Consider the following 20983-nt stretch of genomic DNA (forward strand, 5'->3'; position numbering starts at 1 on the left):
TGCATGGCATGGCATTGCGCTTTATAAGCAGTTCACTTTTTTTGGATATATGGGTGCAGAAAAAGATGAGTGGAAACTGAAAAATTTTTCTCATTTTATATAAGTAAACGAGTGAACGAAAATGTTTCTTGGAAGTTTAATTTTAAAAAGTTAAATCTTCAGAAGACCTTATATTCTAGAAGTGGTTACTTTATGTGAAAAAAGTGTACTCTATTTCATTTCATTCAATTTTAACAAACATTTATTAAAACGCACTTCTGTGTGTCACTTAGTGTAATTGCTGCCAGTTTTGCCTAAATAATGATTTCATCCCATTTTTTTGATTAGATAGTTGAACTACACCGTGATGAAGATTATAGCTATTTTTTATATCTTTTTCTTCGTTTTAGTACTGTTTATTTTTTAAGCTGAACTTTTATTAAGCAGATAATACTGTATGCTTTTGAGTACAAAATTGTAGTACACCAGTATTTCCGAAAAAAAAGCTTAGTCTCATTGCTTTAGTATTAACATAGAAGTGTGGGTAATAGCATCATTTTATTTTTATATTTGTATGCTACAACGAATGAAGCGGAAGTTATTCGGGAAGTTATTCAGGAAGTTATTACACCTTAGAGTTTATTTTGGACTCTTCCATTAATTACTTAATGACTCTAAATGCATCACATAAGTATTTGGATGTTAGTGATCATGATGAGGATGATGAATGCTATATTTTAATAAACAGATAATTGTTAAATAACTTTTCTACCGTAGTAGAGTAGAATTGCTCTTTACAGTTCACTCTTCTGAAATTCTCAAAAGGAAGTTTAATATATTTTTACCAGAAATAATCATTACGGCTAGCCTTATGTTTACTGAGAAATGCATGTAGACTTTAGGTTAAATTCTGAATAATTTGTGGAAAAAATATTTAAAGAATTTAGAAAAAAGGCTGTCAGGCCTAAAGAAAGAAATGATGGTAAAAATGCTTAATGCCAAATCACTAAGAAGTGAGTTTAAAATATCTTGAGTTGTCATGATTGGTGGTAATTTTGAAAAGTTCTTCATAAATGCCATCGTCACTTTGAAAAATGCTTTGTTATTGCTGTCATTTGGACATCATTTATACTTGCTACTGGATCCCTATTATATGTAGAGAGGAGACTAAAAAGTAAAGACAGAAGTAATTTAATAAAATCTTCTTTTTGGCTGTTTTTTGGGTGGGGGGATTGTGGTGAATTTCTGCTTCATTATAAATCTATTGTCCTTTTGTTACTATAGGGTTCAGATGACTGTTTAGTAAAAATTTGGGCTACAGATGATGGACGTCTTCTTGCTACACTTCGTGGACACTCTGCTGAAATTTCTGACATGGCTGTTAACTATGAAAACACTCTTATTGCCGCAGGCAGCTGTGATAAGGTAGTAAGAGTATGGTGTCTTCGAACTTGTGCACCCGTTGCAGTCCTTCAGGGCCATTCAGCTTCTATTACTTCCATACAGGTAAGAAAAGTGTAAAATTTACCTCGAACATATGTAATAAAGGTGAGAATTCTCTGATTTCATGTTACATTGTATAGATAATAGCCCAAATAATAGCAAGAGAAAAATGCTCTCTTCTGGACTTTGCTCCTACCCTGCAGCAAGGTATTTTTTTAAGTTCCTTTTTCATATGATTCTCTTTTTTAAAAAATAAGTAAAAAGATGATTTAAAAAGTCTTATAAATAGAATGAGACATCTTATTTGTGTGTGTTAAGGAGGGAGAAAACCTGTAAATGCCTTAAGAGCACACTCTTTCCTGTTAGAATATAATGGGTTCTAACTTGAATATTGGCATACCTTGTATTAATATTTAATGCAAGATGTTCGCCAGTCAGATTTAGTATGTGTGTGTCTGTGTTTAGGTTAATATGAGAGGAATTTTTATTCTTAGTTTCAGTGATTTTTTTAAATTTCAATTTGATGTGTTTTATTTTGTTTTGTTTTGTTGTCACCCACGCTGGAGTGCAGTAACGGGATCTCAGCTCACTGCAACCTCCATCTCCCAGGTTCAAGTGATCTTCCTACCTCCACCTCCTGAGTAGCTGGGACTACTGGCATGCGCCACCACATCTGGCTAAATTTTGTATTTTTTGTAGAGACAGGGGTTCGCCATGTTGCCCAGGCTGGTCTCAAACTCCTGGACTCAAGCGCAATTCCTCTGGCTTTAGCTTTCCAAACTGCTGGGATTACAGGCGCATGAGTCACTGCACTCAGCCTCAATTTGATTTTTAATGTAGAATATATTGGCTGCTTTTAATACTTGTCCACATACTGGTTTTACCAGATGTTAGTAGTGAAAGTCATGGATAATTTAAAATTTTTTTATTTAATAAAACTAATGAAACTCAACTTTTGTCCTCTTCTTTGTATTGAGAGGAAAACAGAGGAATCTTAAATTTTACACTTTGGAGAAAGAGACCACTTTTGGAGGAGATAATTACTCCCATTTACTTTTGTTTATTCTTTAGGAAATAATAAGTATGCCATTTTTTGGTGTTATTTAAATAATATGTCATCTTTTTATGGGGAGCTAGCAAGAATTGGGTTCAGTGTATGTTGACTTTGAAAAAGTTCATGTCAAAATTTTGATTATTTGAAATTATTTCATGGATTTTGATTTGGGAGATTATCAGTTACTTGTGATCTCACTATCATATCTGACTGATTATTTCTGGAATTTGGACATACTGTCATATGCCATTGAAAAAAATCATTTGATTTTAGTAGTCCCCCTTATCTGCAGTTTGGCTTTCCAAGGTTTCAATTACCCACCGTCAGCCATAGTTTGAAAATAGGTGAATGCAGTGCAATGACATACTTTGGGAAAGAGACCACATTCATGTAACTTTTATTACAATATATTGTTATAATTTTATAGCAATATTATTAGGTATTATTTGTTAATTTCCTACTGTGCCCAATTTATAATTAAGCTTATCATAGGTATGTAGGCACAGGAAAAAAACAGGGCTTGGTACTATTCAAGGTTTCAGGCATCCATAGGAGGTCTTGACATGTGTCCTCTGCAGATAAGGAGGGACTACTAAATAATGAAAAATATTTATGGTACTGTTGTTTTTTTCATAGTTTCATTTGCTAGTTTATTTTCTCATTTTTTTTTTTTTTTTTGAGATGGAGTCTCGCTCTGTCGCCCAGGCTGGGGTGCAGTGGTGTGATCTCGGCTCACTGCAAGCTCCGCCTCCTGGGTTCACGCCATTCTCCTGCCTCAGCCTCCCAAGTAGCTGGGACTACAGGCGCCTGCCACCACGCCCAGCTAATTTTTTGTATTTTTATAGAGACGAGGTTTCACCGTGTTAGCCAGGATGGTCTCGATCTTCTGACCTCGTGATCCACCCACCTCGGCCTCCCAAAGTGCTGGGATTACAGGCGTGAGCCACTGCGCCCAGCCTTTTCTCATTTCTTTTACATATTGTAGTGCCTTAGAGATCTGTAGACCTTTCTATCATACTCTTTCTCTTAGTCATCTCATGGTTTTGAATTTCATCTGTAAACTGATGATTTCAAACTTCCATCTCCATTTAGGAACTATCTTTTAGCTTCATACTTGTTTATGCAACTATCTTCTTAGAATCATCACGTGTATGTCTACTAGGTATTTCAAACTCATTATATTCAAAATTGAACTAATTTTTCTTCCTCATATCTCCCCAAGCCTTTTCATCTAAACAAATGGCAATACCCTGCTTTCAACTCCTCAGAGTAGTCATCCCTTTTATCTTTCTCTTATACTTTGTATCTAACTTGTCAGCAAGTCATGTTGGTTCTACCATCAAACTGTATCTAGAATCTGGCAAATTCTCATGACCTCTATTATTGCTATCCTGTTTTAAGGCACTATCATCTGTAGTCTAGATTATTGAAATAGACTTTTAACCGATCTGCCTGCATCTTCCATTCCCTTTCCCCTGCCCCAGTTTAATCTCTCAGTTTAACAGACAAAGTTATTTTAAAATGGCAGTTAAATCATGTCACTGGTGCTCAGGACCATCAGTAGCTTCCAATCTCAGAGTTAAAACTGAAGTCTCCACAATGCTCTGTATTCTCAGCCTCCTTGGTGCTCTTCAGTCTCATCTACTGCATGTTTGCCTTTTTCACTCTGCTTAACTGCTGGCCACTTTGCTTTTCTTGAATGTTCTAGGTGTACATGGCTGCCTTGGCTCTTACTGTTTCCTGTCTCTGGAGTAGTCTTCCCTGGATATTCACATAGTTTGTTTTCTCAGTTTCTATGTGCTTTGTGCACATGTCACCTTCTCAGGGAGACCTGACCACCTTATTGCTCTGATTAAAATTGTAAACCACCGCCCCCCAGCCCCCTCCACTGTGTGCACAGCAACTCTGTATCTTCCCTTCTGTTTCATTTTTCTCTGTAGTAATAGTCATCTTTTGGTATTCTTTATATGTTCTTTATTATTTGTGTATTGACTGTCTTTATTAACATCAGTGATATATTATTCTCCCACGTTTTGTATTTTTTTAACAAAATTTAGTTAGAATGGTATGATGCTAATAGTGGTTACCACTGAATGCAGAATTACATGTTACTTTTTTTTCTGTTTTTCCACATTTCCTAAATTTTCTACAGTAGGTATGTATTAATTTGTCAGGAATACAAAAATAAATGTTATATTAAACAATCCATAACATGATTTCTCATTTAAAACAATTCTATTAAGGCACATTAATGGGCCAGATCCCCCTTTGTGATTGATTAAGCAATTTTAATGCAATGGAGATAAAGGTTTCAATGTTTCTTCACTTTATAAAATTATACTATTTCATATTTAATTGTCTAATTCTTGCAAATCTAAGATCAGCAAATATATAGGCCAGATAGTAAATATTTAGGCTTTGCATGTCATACAGTCTCTGTCACAACTGCTCGGCTCTGTTCCCATAGTGCAAAAGCAGCCATAGACAGTGTAAGGTGACTGTGTTCCAATAACACTATATTTACAGAAACAGGCAGCAAGCTGAATTTGGTGTGTTGGCTGTATTTGTGGATTACTGCTGTAGATTTTAGAGTAAGCTTTTGTTGTTGTTGTTGAGACAGAGTCTTGCTGTGTGGCCCAGGTTGGAGAGCGGTGGTACGATCTCGGCTCACTGCAACCTCCGCCTTCTGGTTTCAAGCGATTCTCATGCCTCAGCCTCCTGAGTAGCTGGGATTACAAGCATGTGCCACCATGCCCAGCTAATTATTTTATTTTATTTTTATTATACTTTATGTTCTAGGGTACATGTGCACAGTGTGCAGGTTTGTTACATATGTATACATGTGACATGTTGGTGTGCTGCACCCATTAACTCGTCATTTACATTATGTATATCTCCTAATGCTATCCCTCTCCCGTCCCCCCACCCCACAACAGGCCCCAGTGTGTGATGTTCCCCTTCCTGTGTCCAAGTGTTCTCATTGTTCAATTCCCACCTATGAGTGAGAACATGCAGTGTTTGGTTTTTTGTTCTTGCGATAGTTTGCTGAGAATGATGGTTTCCAGCTGCATCCATGTCCCTACAAAGGACATGAACTCATCTTTGTTTTATGGCTGCATAGTATTCCATGGTGTATATGTGCCACATTTTCTTAATCCAGTCTGTCATTGTTGAACATTTGGGTTCGTTCCAAGTCTTTGCTATTTTGAATAGTGCCGCAGTAAACATATGTGTGCATGTGTCTTTATAGCAGCATGATTTACAGTCCTTTGGATACATACCCAGTAATGGGATGGCTGGGTCAAATGATATTTCTAGTTCTAGATCCTTGAGGAATTGTCACACTCTCTTCCACAATGGTTGAACTAGTTTCCAGTCCCACCAAGAGTGTAAAAGTGTTCCTATTTCTTCACATCCTCTCCAGCACCTGTTCTTTCCTGACTTTTTAATGATTGCCATCTAACTGGTGTGAGATGGTATCTCATTGTGGTTTTGATTTGCATTCCTCTGATGGCCAGTGATCATGAGCATTTTTTCATATGTCTGTTGGCTGCATAAATTCCATAGGCATGGGCAGGGACTTCATGTCTAAAACACCAAAAGCAATGGCAACAAAAGCCAAAATTGACAAATGGGATCTAATTAAACTAAAGAGCTTCTGCACAGCAAAAGAAACTACCATCAGAGTGAACAGGCAACCTACAGAATGGGAGAAAATTTTTGCAATCTACTCATCTGACAAAGGGCTAATATCCAGAACCTACAAAGAACTCAAACAAATTTTTTATTTTTAATAGAGACGGGGTTTTGCCATATCAGCCAGTCTGGTCTCAAACTCCTGACCTCAGGTGATCTGCCTGCCTCGGCCTCCCAAAGTGCTGAGATTACAGGTGTGAGCCACTGCGCCCAGCCAGATTAAGCTTTTTAATGCAAATTTCTCAATCTCAGAAATGAAAATATAGTTAACCCTTTGTATCCGTAGATTTTGCATCTGTGGCTTCAACCAGCTGAGGAACAAAAGTCATTTGAAAAAAATTAATCTTCCTACTGAACATGTACAGATTTTTTTCTTGCCATTATCCCTTAAATAATATAGTATAACAACAAATCACTACAACATTTATATTGTATTAGGTATTATCAGGAATCTAGAGATGATTTGAAGTATACAGGAGGATGTACATATGTTATCTGCAAATACCATACCATTTTGTATCAGAGACTTGAGCATCTGCTGATTTTAGTATCCATGGGAGGTCCTGGAAGCAATGTCTCAATGATACCAACAGAGGACTATATAGGCATGAGTCCTGGTTTCTTTACTGTACATCAGTTATTAATGGATAATATTAATGAGTAATTTTTGTTTGAATTCATCTCTGTTGTCTTTAGAAGTTCTGTGCTTCCAAACAAAGAAGCTAATAAGTAAATTACTTCTAATATCTATAATGATAATTTTCTTTTGATTTGCATTCAAAATGTATTCAAACCCTATACATCTTAATCCTTAGTCATCATCTCAGTGGAAATGTTTAATTATCTTCATTTGGGATTTTAAAAACTCACTGACATGTAGGAAACTCTTGTCCAATTTTCAGCTTTTTCCTGTGTCCCAGACATCAGGAGCTCAGTTGTTCTTTTTCCTTTTCTGTGATTCTTTTCTGAGGATATGTAAAATACTGAGAGTAAGAGCCTGAGAAGCCCACACGATAAAGGCCTTGATCCTTCTGACATATTAGTAGTCCTCTATATTGACAACTTAATTTTTTTTTTAACTTGATCTCCATTTTTCCACAATGATATGATATGAATAATGATTTGACCTATTTTACATTATTTATGGAAACAAATGGCTTATATCTAAAAAGGACAAAATTATATACTTCATTGAATGAAACTGGATTTTAAAGTGAAAAAATAATAAAACCAAATACTTGGATATTAACTTCCCAAGTGTTTTTAGATTTACTTCTAATCCTCTGTCCATCTGAACTATAAAAATTCCAGTTGTTTCTATAAGTGTATATATAGCACATTTGTAAAGTTTTAAGTAGTAATGCGCTTTTGAGTTTATTCTCCACTGAAAGTGATTAAAAAATCTTAAAGTGTAATGTTAAATAATTTAAAAGTAATTTTTTTTATAACTAAAACATTTTATCCTAAGTTCAGTTACTTTTTCTATAGTTTTTTTGATATTTTTAAATTTTTATAAGGTATTTATTAATCTAGGAAAGTAAAATAGTCCCTTGAAACAAAAAATTTTAACTGAATTTATTGAAATTATATTTGCTAAATGATTATAATTTAAAAATGCTCTGTGTTTGATGTTAGGCTGAACATGAAAACTTTTTATTTGAATCATATTTTTTGTTGTTGTTTTTTTAAGTTTTGTCCATCAACTAAAGGCACAAACAGATACCTCACTTCTACTGGTGCTGATGGAACAATCTGTTTCTGGCAATGGCATGTCAAAACAATGAAGTTTAGGTAAGTTTAGAAATTTTGTGAAAAATTAAGCATGTTAATTTTTATCTATTGCCTTGATTCTTAATAGTCCATGTATTTAAATAGATGTATGTATATATATTTATATATGTGTATTTGTATTTGTGTATACATATCCATACCTACTTCAATAGGTTAAGAGAGTTTAGGATAATTTTTTTGATATTAATGTTGAAGAGACAATTTATATAGAAAATTCTGGTAGAATTTTATTTGTTTCATTTCTTACTTTGGTAAGAAGATATCTCATAATGGTAGTAGTAAGTAATATGGTTAATAAAACTGTAGTGGTAATACTTTTATCATAAAGGATGTTTACAAGGTTAAATGCATTTTTAACCTAATTGATGGGAATAGTACTTATTGACCACATTCCTTTTGTTTTTTCTGTAATATTGATGCTAAATCGATCAGTATCCAGTAGTGTGCTAACATTCTGGCCCATTAGCTAAACATGATGAAACATAAAAACAACTTATTTTTCTCTTTAGAGATCGCCCAGTGAAATTTACTGAGAGATCCAGACCTGGAGTCCAGATATCTTGTTCATCTTTCAGTTCTGGTATGTATAAAACTAGAATGTTTTGAGCATCTGGACTATTAAACGATCCAGTTGTAAAAACAGATTATGTGATTTGTGAATAAAAAAGATACACATTTGAGTGTTAATTGAAGGATATCAAAAATCTGAACCATGTGTTATGATAGATAAACTCTTTTGGACTCTTAAGTAATGTGTAAAGTTGATTTTTTTTTTTCCTTATTCATAATTTAATACATTTTTATATAATGATGATTTTTCTTGGTAAAAACAGACCCCCTACTCTAAATATCCACTAACAAAAAATTTGCTTCCTCCACAATCAACACAAAAATTCTGCCCTGGGTTACAAAAAAAATGTACTGTTGCTCCATATTGAAAACACTTTTACAGTGCTTTTTCTACTGCTAAGAATCCTACATTAGTTAACCTTTTTTTCCTCCTTTTTCTGATTGTGGTGAATATACAGAACTAAAATTTTATCATTTTAGCCATTTTTAAGTGTACAGTTTGTAACTTTAAGTATATTCACATTGTTCTGCATCTGTTACACCATCCATCTCTAGAACTTTTTCATCATCCCAAAAGCAGTTGACTTTTTACACTCAACCACTATGGCCACGGTAAAGAGAATTATAGATAAGTTGTCTTATAAATAATTTTGGAATGTTACATTTCTAAATAAAGAAAGAATTCCTCAAGGATGTCTTCTTTAATGTTTATGATCATCGGCCTGTATTCAGTGTATATATAGTTTGTAGATTTTGTTGGATGAATGATATAGTTTTACATTTTCTCTGAATCACTAGTATGTCTCTAATAATTAGAAGACAACCTTGTGTTTCTTGAAGCCTTTTTACTAATGCAAGGTGTAGCATACAACTAAGGAAGTAATGAGAGGGTTTTTAGGGTTCCTTGGTACTATGTTTTGTTTTGTTTTTAATCTTCTAGGCGGTATGTTCATTACAACTGGTAGTACTGACCATGTGATTAGAATATATTATTTGGGTTCTGAGGTTCCTGAGAAAATTGCTGAATTAGAGTCACATACGGTAAGAGAAAATCAGAAACAGTTGCTTTATTTTTGAATATCCTTGGAAAGTTTATTTCATTTCTTTTCTGATGTGTACCACAGTAATATATACAAATCACAAATTTTGGCTTACACTTTACTCTTGTCATCAGTACTATACATACTAGTAAAAGTATGGGTTAATTATTCTAAAAGCTTTAATAGCAGTCTCTAAACTATGGTACTTATAGACTGTCAGATGATTCCATTGGAAAATAATTAGATAAATGATGTGGGAAACAGGAAATAATTATTTTCAAAAATTAATAAAATTACGTGGAAAATCTAATGCAACTACTATTAAATTAACTATTTTAAGGTGTTATCTTACATTAGTGTGCTGTCTATTATGGAGAATGTAATAAACTAATATCTATTCAGAAGTATTTGTCTCTTGAGATATGGTTTATAAGGTTTCCCTGTGTCTGGTTTGTTTCCTATTACTGCTAATAAGTAGTCCTCATTAGTTAGTACATTGTTTTGGGCCTCATTGAAATTAAAAAAAAAAAATCGACTTCATGATGTTTTTGCCTATGCATTTGAGAGAAAGAGCACTTAATTCATTTTACAAATAAGTCCATTTTAACCAAAAATCTGTTTTATGTCTTAGGATAAAGTTGTTGCTGTTCAGTTCTGTAACAATGGAGACAGGTAATTATGTAATACATTTTTGTGTAAACAGATGTTTGGTATATGTTACTACCATTCCCTCAGATGCAGCTACCTCTATGATAGATATCTTTTTTCTGTCCAGTTATTTAGGTTCAAAGCCCTTGTTTGTCTTTGATGACATCCTTAGCCATCACTTCCACAATCTCATCCAAGTAGTAACCATAACCTATCAGGTCTTCCTTTCTGAGTGCTTTCTTTTTTGTTTATTTTGCTCTGTTTCTTTTAGCACCCACATTATTCAAGCATTACATTATTTGACCTGTGACCTGTCCATCTCTGCCAGTGTAACCTCGTTCCTTTTTTTTTTTTTTTTTTTTTTTTGAGACGGAATCTCGCTCTGTCACCTAGGCTGGAGTGCAGTGGTGTAATCTCGGCTCACTGCAACCTCCATCTCCTGGGTTCAGGTGATTCTCCTGCCTCAGTCTCCCGAATAGCTGGGATTACAGGTGCATGCCACCACACCTCGCTAATTTTTTGTATTTTTAGTAGAGACGAGGTTTCACCGTATTAGCCAGGATGGTCTTTCTTGATTTCCTGACCTTGTCATCTGCCCGCCTCGGCCTCCCAAAGTGCTGGCATGAGCCACCGTGACCGGCCAACATTGTTCTTTACAGAAATCTTCAGTGTTTCCTCTTCTCTGTCTATGGAATAGAATTCAAATGTCTTAGCCTGGCATTCAGAGCTCTTTACCACATGACTTAGATCTACATTCTTTTCTACTGTTCTCCATATGAATCCTTAAATCCGGCCTAATTGGTATACCCTGCTCCTGTTCACATCTCCTCCATTCCTTTGCTTATACTTTTCCTCACATCATCTCTACCAAGAAATGCCATTTCCTACCTTCCCCTAACCTCTTTCTCTTTCTCTCCTACTTTCTGTCTTTCTCCTTTCCTCTCATGTCCCTCTCCTTTCTTTTTTTCCCCCCTCTTCTTAACTAGGTCTTATCTTCCTTTTATGGTTCATGCCCTACCTGAAACGTTTCCTGAATGTTCCAGCGTTTAATCGTCTTGACTTTCTCTGAATATCTGTATCACTCATTATCCCTATATCCCTAAAGTCAGAATTATATGCAGATATCCTTGCACTCTCTAAAGTGTCTAATCCCAAAAAGATGACAGCCAAAAAGGCTCTAGCCTAAAAGTTTACCTAGCATAATAGATTTAAAATTTTAAGCACCTAGCATTAATTTGTTTCCAATACGGGTTATTTCACATCCAAAATACTTGGTACCGAAGTGGATATTTTTTCAGATTTTGGAATATTTGCATATTATAATGAGATGCTGGGAGATGGAACCCAAGTCTAAACACAATTCATTTATGTTTCTTGTATACCTTACACATGTAGCCTGAAAGTAATTTTATACAATATTTTAAATAATTTTGTGCATGAAACAAAGTTTTGACTATTGGTGACCCATCACAAGAGGCCAGGTGTGGACTTTTTGACTTCTGGCATCATGTTGACACTCAAACACTTTCAGATTTTAGAATTTTGTATTCGACTAGCTCAACTTGTATGTCTATCAGGAGTTTTTTTTTTTTTTGAGGCGGAGTCTCGCTCTGTCACCCAGGCTGGAGTGCAGTGGCACGATCTTGGCTCACTACAAGCTCCATCTCCTGGGTTCACGCCATTCTCCTGCCTCAGCCTCCCGAGTAGCTGGGGCTACAGGACCATGCCACCGTGCCTAGCTAATTTTTTTGTATTTTTTAGTAGAGACGGGGTTTCACCATGTTAGCCAGGATGGTCTTGATCTCCTGACCTCGTGATCTGCCCGCCTCGGCCCCGCAAAGTGCTGGGATTACAGGTGTGAGCCACCGCGCCCGGCCTATAAGGACTTTATAGGATGATCATGTTCTATTTTTAAATAACTTTTGACCGCAATAATTACACTGATGGAGTAGTTCATTTTTGTCAAATTTGAGAGTAAATAATGATGGTCTACAAAGAGTGATGTCTATATTAGGAATGAAAAAAACACCAAATAAATTTTAAGGTTGATTTGACTGCATTATACTGAGTTAGATGCTTGAACATTAGTATAGCTACTATTCTTTCATGCTAGAAGAACCTAAATTTTTAACTCCCTGTCTTTTTCCATTAAGGAAAAATTACATTATTGTGGTCTTAATTATTCGTGTGACCAATAAACACATGAGGAGATGTCCAATTTTACTAATAATCAAAGAAATATAATTAAAATAACAGTCACTTTTTTTTCTTTCAGAATGACAAGATAATGAAAAATGATAATCCCAATATTGCCAAGGGTTTTGGGAAAATGGACACTTCTACAACTTGTGATGAGATTGTAAATTATTAAAAAAACTTTTCAGGGAAACAATTTGGCAGTATGTATCAAAAGCTTTAAAATACACCTACTCTGACTCAGCAAATATATGTATGAGGTTGTACAAAGATTATATAGAGATGTTCATCACAGCATTATTTATAATGGTGAAGATTGGAAACAACAGTTGATCATTAAGGGATTAATTAAATTTTGGTACATTCATGTAGTTGAACACTTATTAAAAGTGATAGTTTTGTACTTGGAAACATAGAAATAGATTAACAAAATACAGTTAAGCTAGGAAAAACATATATATTTCAGTTCAATTTTTTGTGGTAGAAACTATTGAAGTGTATATGTCTGTATTTTATAAATTCTCAAAATAGAAACCAAAGTGTTGACAGTGACAGAAGTCTGAGTGAATATGTATTCTTTTTAAATGACATCTTTATTGAAATATAATTTAAATAACATAAAATTCATTGGTTTTTAGTATATTCATAGGATTGTGCAACCATCACCACAGTCAATTTTAGAACATTTTCATTGGCCCTGAAAGAAGCTCATACCCTTTAGCTGTCAACCTCCAATTCTCCTATCCCTTCACTCCCAGCTCTGGGTAACCATTAATCTACTTTTTGTCTTTATAGGTTTGCCTATTCAAGATTCATCTATGTTACTGTGTCTATCATTCTTTCTTTCTTTTTTTTTTTGCTGAATAATATTTCATTGTATAAATACGCTACATTTTGTTTATCCATTTATCCCATTGATGGACATTTGGGTTGTTTCCACTTTTTGGCTTATTATGAATAATGCTGCCATGAATATTTCATGTACACATTTTTATGTGGACTTATGTTTTCATTACTCTTGGATATATACCTGGGAGTAGAATTTCCAGGTCATATGATGACTATGTTTAACATTTTGAGGAACTGCCAAGCTGTTTTCCAAAGTGACTGTACCATTTTACATTCCCCTCAGTCGTGTGTGAGGGTTAATGTGTTACTTATATTATCAAAAAAAGTGATTTACATTTTGAGAAAATTAATAAAATTATTTTAACTCTGTCTAGTTTAAGATTTGTTAGTGGAAGTCGAGATGGAACGGCAAGAATTGGCAGTATCAGCAACAAGAATGGAAGAGTATAGTGCTCGACATGGCTACTAAAATGACTGGGTAAGAATATATGTTAGATGTTTATGTGGTTCTCATGATATATTTACATTGAGTTTAATAATGAATATAAAATATCTTTTTACATTAGTAAATAGTTTGAAGTTAATTGTAGACATGAAGTTTGCATCTGTACAGCCTCTAAGCAAATCATCTTTACTGTTGATTGACAGACTGGATGTCAGGAATATTGCTGATTCATTTGATATTCTGGTCTGTTGTGACTCAAAGATCTCTGTTCTACTGATGCCTACAGAGCTATTCTCTGCCTTAGATTTTTATAGGTCATTAAAAAATATATCTATATTACTTTCTACCTTGAGAGTTGTCCTTGTTAAATGTCATCATATGTTTAACTTTTTCTTTAATTTTCTAAGGATACTTTTATAATATTTTATATTGTTAGCATTCCTACTCAGTAATATATTTACACTTAATCAGCATTCAGTTTTGTCATCTTCACTGTTGATTGGAAGATACATAATTACCTCTTTGGGACACTACAGCTTCTTTAGGGTATGGCCCTGAAATCAACTGTCTTTCTATTAGCTGCAATATAAAAATGACTTTTTCATCATAGCTACCTATTGATAATGTCATATTTAATTACATAAAAATGGTACTAAATTTTCTACTGCTTTTTTATAAGACCTATGGTTTTTTAAAAAAAAATCATATTTAAGAGAAGAAATTGACCATTATGTTTTCATATTTTCTGATAACCAACATAAGTATGAATTTTATTTTTCAAGGTATTTATAGATTTCTTAGTAGTTTCATAATTTTTGGTTCTCAAGGAACTATTTACCAAATTTTTGTCATTTTAGGGTCTTTTTTTCTCCCTGAATTAAGCTAATGGGTATTGCCCTATGCAGATACATTTACTTTTTTCTTTCATGAATACTTAACAGTATAGTTTAGGATTTTTTAATCTAAACAGTTGTGTACTCCTGGAGAAATTATGTCATAATTTGCTGCTTAACATGCACCTTTGTCCAAAATTCATAAGATATGAATACTGCAAATTGTTTTGTTTAGCAATAATTTGCCATCTGGAGAAGACAAGATCACTAAACTTAAGGTGACTATGGTGGCCTGGGATCGCTATGATACCACAGTTATTACTGCAGTGAATAATTTTCTTTTGAAAGTGTGGAATTCTATCACAGGACAGCTTCTTCATACATTGTCTGTAAGTATTTTATTTTTAGAGTAATTAAAATGGTCAAAAAGCACATTAAGACACAGGAAATTTAAGTTCCAGTTTCCTTTCTGTGATATACTATACTAGCCCTTGGAAAAATGATTTTCTGAGAGGCCTCTTTTGACATAGCTGTAAAATAGGGATGACACGCACTATACCTGCTAAAAGCAAGTATGAAATCTTTTCAAGATCTTTTCTAAGTCTAGTAGTTACTTATCTACTATGTTATTGTATACAATGAGGACATATAAGTTATTTTGTTTTTACCAGGGATTGGCATTTTTTCGCTGTTACCGTTATGGGGTAGAGCGTACCTTATTTTGATAAGGATCCTACATAGTCTACCTTTAGTGATTAGTTTATGCAAGGAATAGGGGTAAGAGGAAGAAGTAGGAAAAGAAAGGTATTTTTTCCTCTTTCAGAAAGTATATATTTGTCATTGTAAGAGGCTACAGTATTTGTGTATTTGTGATGTAAAAACTTGAAAGAATTAATAGCAGAAATCACATGGGTGGTGTTGATGTTTTTCAGTTTATCATAATACTGGTTGACTTCAGATTAAGTTTAATTTAAAAACCTTATTTTGTCTGTTTCAACTATCAATTCATAAGCATTTTAAGGAGAGAATGCCAAATGCTTGCCATGCGATCACTCGTTAGTGATAAGGTTCAGACTAGAAACCAATTCTTCCGACTCAACTCTGTTGTCTTTGTAGTATATCGTGGTGTTTATGTATCAGAGGGATGTAAAGTTCTTCTATTTTGCAAATGCTGTTTGAGCATCAGCTGTGTGCCAAAAGTGGGTTAGGTGTTAGATATAAATGGTAAATTAGACAGAGTCCTGTCATGCCAGAGCTTATAGCCTATTATGAGAAATACTTTTAATCAGATAAGTGCTAAGAAAGAAAAATGCGAGATAGAATGCAAACTTCTAACAGAGTAACCAAATTTGATAATGGGAGGCTTAGAGAAAACTTCCTGAGGAATTGTAGTTTGAGTTAAGTTTTGAAAGATAAGTAAGAATTACCCGAATCTCACCTTAAGTGTCAACTCCTTGATTAGGCCTTCCCTGATCAAACAATCCAAGATAGCCTCCTCGTTTTTGTCTTATTATGTCACCTTGCTTTACTTTTACTAGGTCATCACTATCTGATATTTTATTGTTATGTTTTCTTATTTATTTGCTGCTTCTACATGGTAGGGTATCAGTAAATATTTGGTAAGTCAAATATATGAGGAGGCTGGGGCGTGTTTCTAGAAAGAGGGAACAGCGTGTGCAAAGGTCCTGAGGTAGATACGAGCTGAAAGAAAGCCAATTTAGCTATATCACAGAGAGCAGAAACAGAGTCTCCCCAGATACAATTGGAAAAGTGGACAGGGGCCAGACTAGGATTTTGTAGGATCTATTGTAAGACCAATAGAAAATCATTAAAGGGTTTAAAGCAAAGGAATGACATGTGAGTTTTACTTTTGAAAACTACCTTTTAATTCTGGTCACAGAAGAAGGAATAGATTGGAATGAGTTGAGAGTGACTGCAGGTAGATTATAGGAGTCTGATAGTAGCCGGATGAGCCAGGATGATAATTTAGATTTGTGTGGGGGTGGTGGAAGTAAAAGTGTTCTTACCAAATACAAATATGGCATTTTAAGATGATAAATTGATAAATTTTAAGATATTACTTATTTTGACTAGATCTTGTTCCCCATGATCTATTAACTATGTCCTCTCCTAAGGCATGTGACCCAAAAAAATGAAAATCCCCAGCTTCAAAATTCTTTTTTTCCCCCTAATGTACATTGAAGTAGTCATGTCATTATCATTAGAGTTTAGCAAACTAACTTTATTTTTTGCTGGGTACGAACCTGAGAAAATATTGGCTATATCAAATTGATTCTTTTAGCAAGGGATTTTGTTATAGCAAAGAAATAACTTTTTCTGTAGTCACTGGGAAGAATTTTGGTAAACGTTGAGTTGTGATGGTATTTATCATAAGGGGATTTTTCCTACTAATCTTATCACTACGTTTTGAGCCAGTCTAAAGTTATATTTTCTTTCAGTAAGCTGTATTTTTGTCCATAATCATAATATGGTAGGATACTCTATTATTCTACTTTTTTTAATAGCATGATTTGGGACAAAATGCACTTTTTGAGATTTGCAGGATATGATCATTTTTTAGATGCTCCTGATCTATAATGTGATAGTGTGTTCCTAAGATAAGTGCAGCTTCGGGATGTTCTCTATGCTTTTCTAAGGCTTGGAGCCTGTTCTTAAACATATACTCTGTAGTCAGGAGTTAAGTCCAAAGAAAATCAACAATGATCTTAAAGCAGATGTTTGTAAACTTTTCCTTTACGAGGCATATAAACATATAACATATGTAAACTTGTTATATGTTATATAAACATATAACATATGTAAACATGTTATTTGTTGTATAAACATATAACATAAAGCATTGGTTTTCAAACTTATTTCTTTTTAGCAGAAAATGTATTTTCTAGATAACATCTTAAATGGAACTCCAAATGTAAAGTAGGTGTAGAGCAGAACCACTGTGCTTTATCCTATGAATGTATCATGAGTCCTACTAAAATACAATTTGAATACCAGTAATAGAGAATAGAGTGCTGAATTGTATTGATCACTGTGTCAGAATTGGGTGTTACTGAAAGATTTTGTTTGTCATATATTCTGTGGCCTTTTAAATAGCCCAGTCCTAAATTCCACTTCAGAGCCTTGGTTAATGAGCTGTAATTGTTTAGGCTATATTTTAAAAACATTACTGGATCTTCTGTTTATTGAATACTTGATAAAATCAGCAATTTATAGGAAATCTCACTGAGCTATATTGTTCATGCAGTATCCACGTAGTAAATGCTGTTAAATTATTCTGCATAAATCCATTTGAACCAGACTGATAGCACACTGAAGACCTTTTTACCAAATGAATGAGACATTTTGTGTTGCTTTTCATTTTTAATACTGATTTTTATTATAGGGACATGATGACGAAGTATTCGTTCTGGAAGCCCATCCATTTGATCAAAGGATTATACTTTCAGCAGGTCATGATGGGAACATTTTTATTTGGGACCTTGACCGGGGGACCAAAATTCGGAATTACTTTAACATGGTAAGAAACACCTGTATCTAGTTCCCATTAAAACCAACTTCTCTTATATAATAACTTGGTTAATTAAAGTATACCTAGTACAAAGGAACCTCTTGTCATTTGTGTTTAAATTGGTTAAATAATTCAGAGAATAACTCAAGAACTGAGAATAAGGCCAGTTGAGCCTTTCAAGATGACTATTCTTAGGTGTTAGCATTTTCCAAATTCTGTTCCCCAGCCCTAAACTGCAGATACTCAAATGTATTAAGCTTTGGAGTTAACACCTAACCAAAATCACAAAAAGATTGATGTTTAAAATGTAATTCTCATTTATGAATTATAACAGTGACTGTAATACTTGTGTCTGCCCCTGGTAAACCTCATATGATTTAGTAATCAGAAAGTTGTTTGGCAAACATGGACTTGGAGATATGGATGCTCTTAAGATATGTCTCATACAAGCCATGGAAAAATCTGGTGAGCTATCTCTCCTCTCAGAACACCCTTCTATGGTGATGGGAATACTCATATCCTCTTAAGAATAATTCTGACTAAACATTTCTAAATTGTTGGTTGGCCTTTGAGTTTACTTTTATACGCTTTATATAGACCCAGAGCAAAGACAGATCCTCTGTCTTTTATTAGTAAAATTGATTGTGTGCTTTAATTTTAGGATGGTTATTTTAAGGCTTCATTGCATTATAACTTAAGATGTGAAGATAGTATCTTGACTTTGCTGAGGTAGTACCTTTGTCATTTTGGTTACATTTAGTTCTTTTTTAATCTTCACAGTCACTCATTTAGTATTTCATGAGGTATGTCATTGCTAGCAATGATTGATTTCATCCATTGCAATTTGCCTCTCCCTAATTTCTTTCAGGGATTTACTGTTTCAGTAGGGTTCTGGCTACAGAAGCCAGAGAGTACTTTGGAATGTTTGTGCATCACAGAGTCCATGGTATTAGCAAGGAAAAGTTATCATCTATCTATTATTTGAAAATTACTCTTAAGATGACTTGAGACTCCTCTGAATTTCAGATTGAAGGCCAAGGCCATGGTGCGGTGTTTGATTGTAAATTTTCACCGGATGGAAACCATTTTGCCTGCACAGATTCTCATGGGCATTTGCTGCTTTTTGGTTTTGGATGCAGTAAATACTATGAAAAGGTTAGCATATTTTAATTTTGCTGTAGAGTATAATTTAGGATTGTGTCATTCACAAATTTTGCTTAAAGTCCTCCAGTTAATAAGGGCTGTTATGTGTTAGTAGATATAAAATAAAAGGAAGTTGTCTTTCTTAGTAAAGGTTCTCAATTGTGATCTGCACTGCCAGAACATTATGTTTGGCTGTGCAGATCACGATTGAGATAATTACAGGGTGATGAAGACGTAAAAATTCCTTAGGAAATCCTTTTGCTTTGAACATATTCTCTACTGCTTTCCAGGTATAATAGGAGAGTAATTCTAATACATCACATCTTCTACTTCTCATGAATTGAGAATAAACCGCTGGTGACTGAATATGTTTATTTTCTTAGGTGGCTATTTTACTTATTATTGATCCTGTTAAAATACTTTGGGAGCTAACTTAATTGGTTCTTTATGTTTTGTTAGCTGTGAATTTGAGAAGGATTATAGAATTACAGAGTTGGAAGAGAACTCAGTCATTGAGGTCAGCTCAATAATTGTATTAATATCAGGTTGAGTGTCTTTGATGTGATTGATATTTACCTGTTTTGTCATATGTATTATACTTCATCTATCTTCATTTGAATAAAAATAAGCAAGAAAAACAATTATATAGGTTTGTGTAATTTTTACAACTTAAATACAAATGCCCAACTATATCTACTGGGTTGTTGCTTTAGTTCTTCTTATCATAATAGGAGAAATATGATATGTCTAAAAATTAATACAGATTATAGGATTTTTTTGGAGAAAAGAGAATTATCATCTAGGTAATTCAATTCTATTCTACCTAAAGGGGGAATATAGAGCAACAAAGGACTATAAGAGTATGCAAAAAATTATCTGATTTAAAAAAATGAGTGTGCTCTAGGAATGAAAACAAGTATTTACTTATAAATTCCCTGTGTATGTTAACCCACTGAAAATCTGTCATAAAGATTCCAGATCAGATGTTCTTCCACACGGATTATCGTCCTCTTATTCGTGATGCCAATAACTATGTATTGGATGAACAAACCCAACAAGCTCCTCACCTCATGCCTCCTCCATTTTTGGTGGATGTTGATGGAAATCCTCATCCCACAAAATTCCAACGGTTGGTACCAGGACGGGAAAATTGTAAAGATGAACAGCTTATACCACAGCTGGGATATGTGGCTAATGGTATGTTTCCTCTAAAAGTAAATTTAAAACATTTTGCACAATATTATACATTACTGCTGTATTCTCTATGATGTATGCCTCCTGCTAAACTCTGGAGTAGGTTATAATATGTTTCATCTTCTGTTGCTGTTAATTTTCAGTTGTATAGTACTTTTAACCTTAGCATAGTACTTTTTCATTGTTTATCTCACCTGGACACAGATAAGTGGGTTAGGACAAACGTAAGCATATATGCTCAAGCAGATAATGTATTGACCTATTTCTTTAGAAAACCTTATATATGTATGAACCTGTTGTTTTCTATAGTATTGAGTTGTAGTAAAAGCTTTTGTAACTGGTGGAATTCCACTGCTTATAGTATTGATATTTTAGTTTCAGAGTTCGTAGTTAATTAGACTAAGAAGGTGAAACTTTGAAAAACCACAGACTGGCCAGGCGTGGTGGCTCACGCCTATAATACCAGCACTTTTGGAGGCCGAGGTGGGTGGATTACTTGAGGTTTAGGCATTCGAGACCAGCCTGGCCAATGTGGTGAAACCCTGTCTCTACTAAAAATGCAAAAATTAGCTG

The 20983-nt window shown here is 34.2% G+C and overlaps 1 protein-coding gene across 1 annotated transcript in view; it reads left to right on the forward strand.

Moving 5' to 3' along the window:
• Nucleotides 1–20983, forward strand: part of BRWD3 (bromodomain and WD repeat domain containing 3) — a 134863-nt gene that overhangs the window by 61922 nt on the left and 51958 nt on the right. The window contains 11 exon segments of the mRNA XM_033201972.1: nucleotides 1264–1485; nucleotides 7863–7963; nucleotides 8473–8543; nucleotides 9474–9574; nucleotides 10205–10245; nucleotides 13641–13678; nucleotides 13681–13744; nucleotides 14780–14933; nucleotides 17948–18082; nucleotides 19100–19228; nucleotides 20188–20413. Of these exon segments, the coding sequence (XP_033057863.1) occupies nucleotides 1264–1485; nucleotides 7863–7963; nucleotides 8473–8543; nucleotides 9474–9574; nucleotides 10205–10245; nucleotides 13641–13678; nucleotides 13681–13744; nucleotides 14780–14933; nucleotides 17948–18082; nucleotides 19100–19228; nucleotides 20188–20413 (1282 nt within the window).

Source organism: Trachypithecus francoisi, unplaced genomic scaffold, assembly GCF_009764315.1.
Source record: "Trachypithecus francoisi isolate TF-2019V2 unplaced genomic scaffold, Tfra_2.0 Lachesis_group6, whole genome shotgun sequence".
NCBI classification, from domain to species: Eukaryota; Metazoa; Chordata; class Mammalia; order Primates; family Cercopithecidae; genus Trachypithecus; species Trachypithecus francoisi.